This window comes from Austrofundulus limnaeus, unplaced genomic scaffold, assembly GCF_001266775.1.
Source record: "Austrofundulus limnaeus strain Quisiro unplaced genomic scaffold, Austrofundulus_limnaeus-1.0 Scaffold748, whole genome shotgun sequence".
Lineage (NCBI taxonomy): Eukaryota > Metazoa > Chordata > Actinopteri > Cyprinodontiformes > Rivulidae > Austrofundulus > Austrofundulus limnaeus.
This window is the reverse complement of record NW_013953150.1, coordinates 61,175-63,329: the sequence shown is the minus strand read 5'-3', so window position 1 is coordinate 63,329 and position 2,155 is coordinate 61,175. Positions and strand designations below refer to the sequence as shown.

At 42.9% G+C, this 2,155-nt stretch overlaps 1 protein-coding gene across 2 annotated transcripts in view; it reads right to left on the bottom strand.

Moving 5' to 3' along the window:
* Window positions 1-850: 850 nt before the first annotated feature.
* Window positions 851-2,155, bottom strand: part of sugt1 (SGT1 homolog, MIS12 kinetochore complex assembly cochaperone) — a 45,202-nt gene continuing 43,897 nt past the window's right edge. For both annotated transcript variants that reach the window (XM_014028340.1, XM_014028341.1), the window contains exon 13: window positions 851-1,469. In XM_014028340.1, coding sequence (XP_013883794.1) covers window positions 1,368-1,469 — 102 coding nt within the window. In that variant the 3' untranslated portion in view covers window positions 851-1,367. The remainder of the gene's footprint in view (window positions 1,470-2,155) is intronic.

Sequence of the window (2,155 nt, the reverse complement as noted above, 5' to 3'; positions counted from 1 at the left end):
TACACATTAAACGAGCGCACATGTGATTTGTTTCTGTTTTGCTTGTTTTGTTGAGATCATGTGGGAATGACCTCTTTTCTTTTCAGCAAGGCGTCAAAACTGGTCGCTGCTCCAAAAGCGGCTGAGCGGGAAGAAGTTTCCAGAGTTCTTTAATGTGTGAGCCGCGGCTCTAGAACTCTTTTAATGAGACTAAAGACTCCACAGCCGTCACGCTCCCAGATCTTACCCACGATGCAAAGCGCTTAGCTGCTTTTGATGTGGCGGAGTTGCCTTGGGCAGGGGTAGGGGGTAAAGATGGGGGCGGTGTGTTTGTGTGTGTGTCGGGGATGCTGAAGGAGCGAGCGTGTGCGCTGAAGAGTTAAGTGTCACGAAGCTAAGGGTTCCATCCAGAGCCACAAATGGCTGTTTGATCATCACCAGAGATGAAACGACGTGTGATGAATTTAACACTTAACTCAGTGTGAGAGGCTTGATGATGTGGTTAGGGAGGCTGATCCATATTAATGCTCTCCTGCCTCGGCAGGACACCCCCTCACAGCTGCAGCTGCCTCGTGTACAGTATGAATCTGGAGAGGAGACGTCCCACACCCTCCTTTGGCCAAACAACTCGGGGCTCCTTCCCCTCGATACCAATCGTACCGCGAGTAAACCATCTCCTCAAGCTGTCAGCCGTATCTCCAACCTGCCTGCTCCCGTATCAGTAACACCACATTTTATCGCTCCCGGCACGTAATCTCAGAGCACGGCTCCCCCGTCCTAATTTACTGCCATTTTTGTGTCTGAGGGATTTTTTTTTCCTCCAACCTGCACAAAACCAGACTCAACAAACCATAAAAAGGACAGGACAAAGTTTTAGAGCCGAACATCATTTCTTTTATTTACACTGAACTTTTAGTCATACCCAGGAAAAGACTAGCCAAGCTTGCAGAGTACTGCTGAGTCTTTACAGACAAAAAGTATCAGAAAAGAAAAAAAAAACATTCAAAAAGAGTTAATAAACATGTCAGATTCTTATCCTATGTTTTTTTTTTGTACATTTTTTTTACAATGTGTATGGCAAATTATGAAAGGCTTCCAAACAAAAAGGCTGTGTCTGTTTTGAGAAAAATAAAAAATTATGTTGAATTTAAAGACTGAATTTCAGGTCACATTCATATTCCTTTGTCGAGTCCACTGTCCTTCAATCAATCCGATCAACAGATTATTCAAACTGAGCCCTTCTGGTGAGAAGCTTTTGTAGAGAGTAGGCAGTGTGGGGCTTTTGGGTGGAGACGGTAGAAAGAAAAAGGCGAAGAAGTGAACCGCCACACAGACACAGAACAACAAAATGACAACTGGATGGGACAGAAAAAGGTGAGGGGGCGTGCTCAGTACTTCTTGAATTCTGCATCATCTGGTGGGCTCACATCCACCTTTCTCCTGCCCACATCACCCCAGTTGGTACTCAGGACTGTACCTCCAGACTCCATCTGCACAGGGAGAACAAACATGAAGAGAAGGTGTGCTTAAACAGAAACAAAAGTAAAACTAATCAAAATGTTTAAGTCTGTCATTTTCTTTACAGTCAATAGCTTCTTACAGTGGGGTGTGAAAGTTTGGGCAGCCTTGTTAATTTTCCTGATTTAGCTTTATAAATCATTGATTGTTTGGATAAAAAAACAGTCAAATATATGATATAGGGGACAAACACAGTGAGTTTATATGATTTACAGAAAGTGTGCAATAATTGTTTAAACAAAATTAGGGAGGTGCATAAATTTGGGCACCATAAAAAACCTTAACTCAATATTTAGTAGATCCTCCTTTCACAGAAATAGTCTATAAACACTTCCTACAGCTTCTAATGAGAGTCTGGATTGTGGCTGAAGGTATTTTAGACCATTCTTCTTTACAAAACATCTCTAGTTCATTCAGGTTTGATGGTTTCTGAGAATGGACAGCTGTCTTTAAGTGACACCAAATGTTTTCAATAATATTCAGGTCTGGGGACTGAGATGGTCATTCCAGAACGTTGTACTTGTTCCTCTGCATGAATGCCTTAGATTATGAGCCGTGTTTAGGGTTGTTGTCTTGTTGGAAGATGCAGCCCCGGCTTCAGCWGCTTCARCTTTGTCACTGATTCCTGGACATTGGTCTCCAGAATCTGCTGATATTG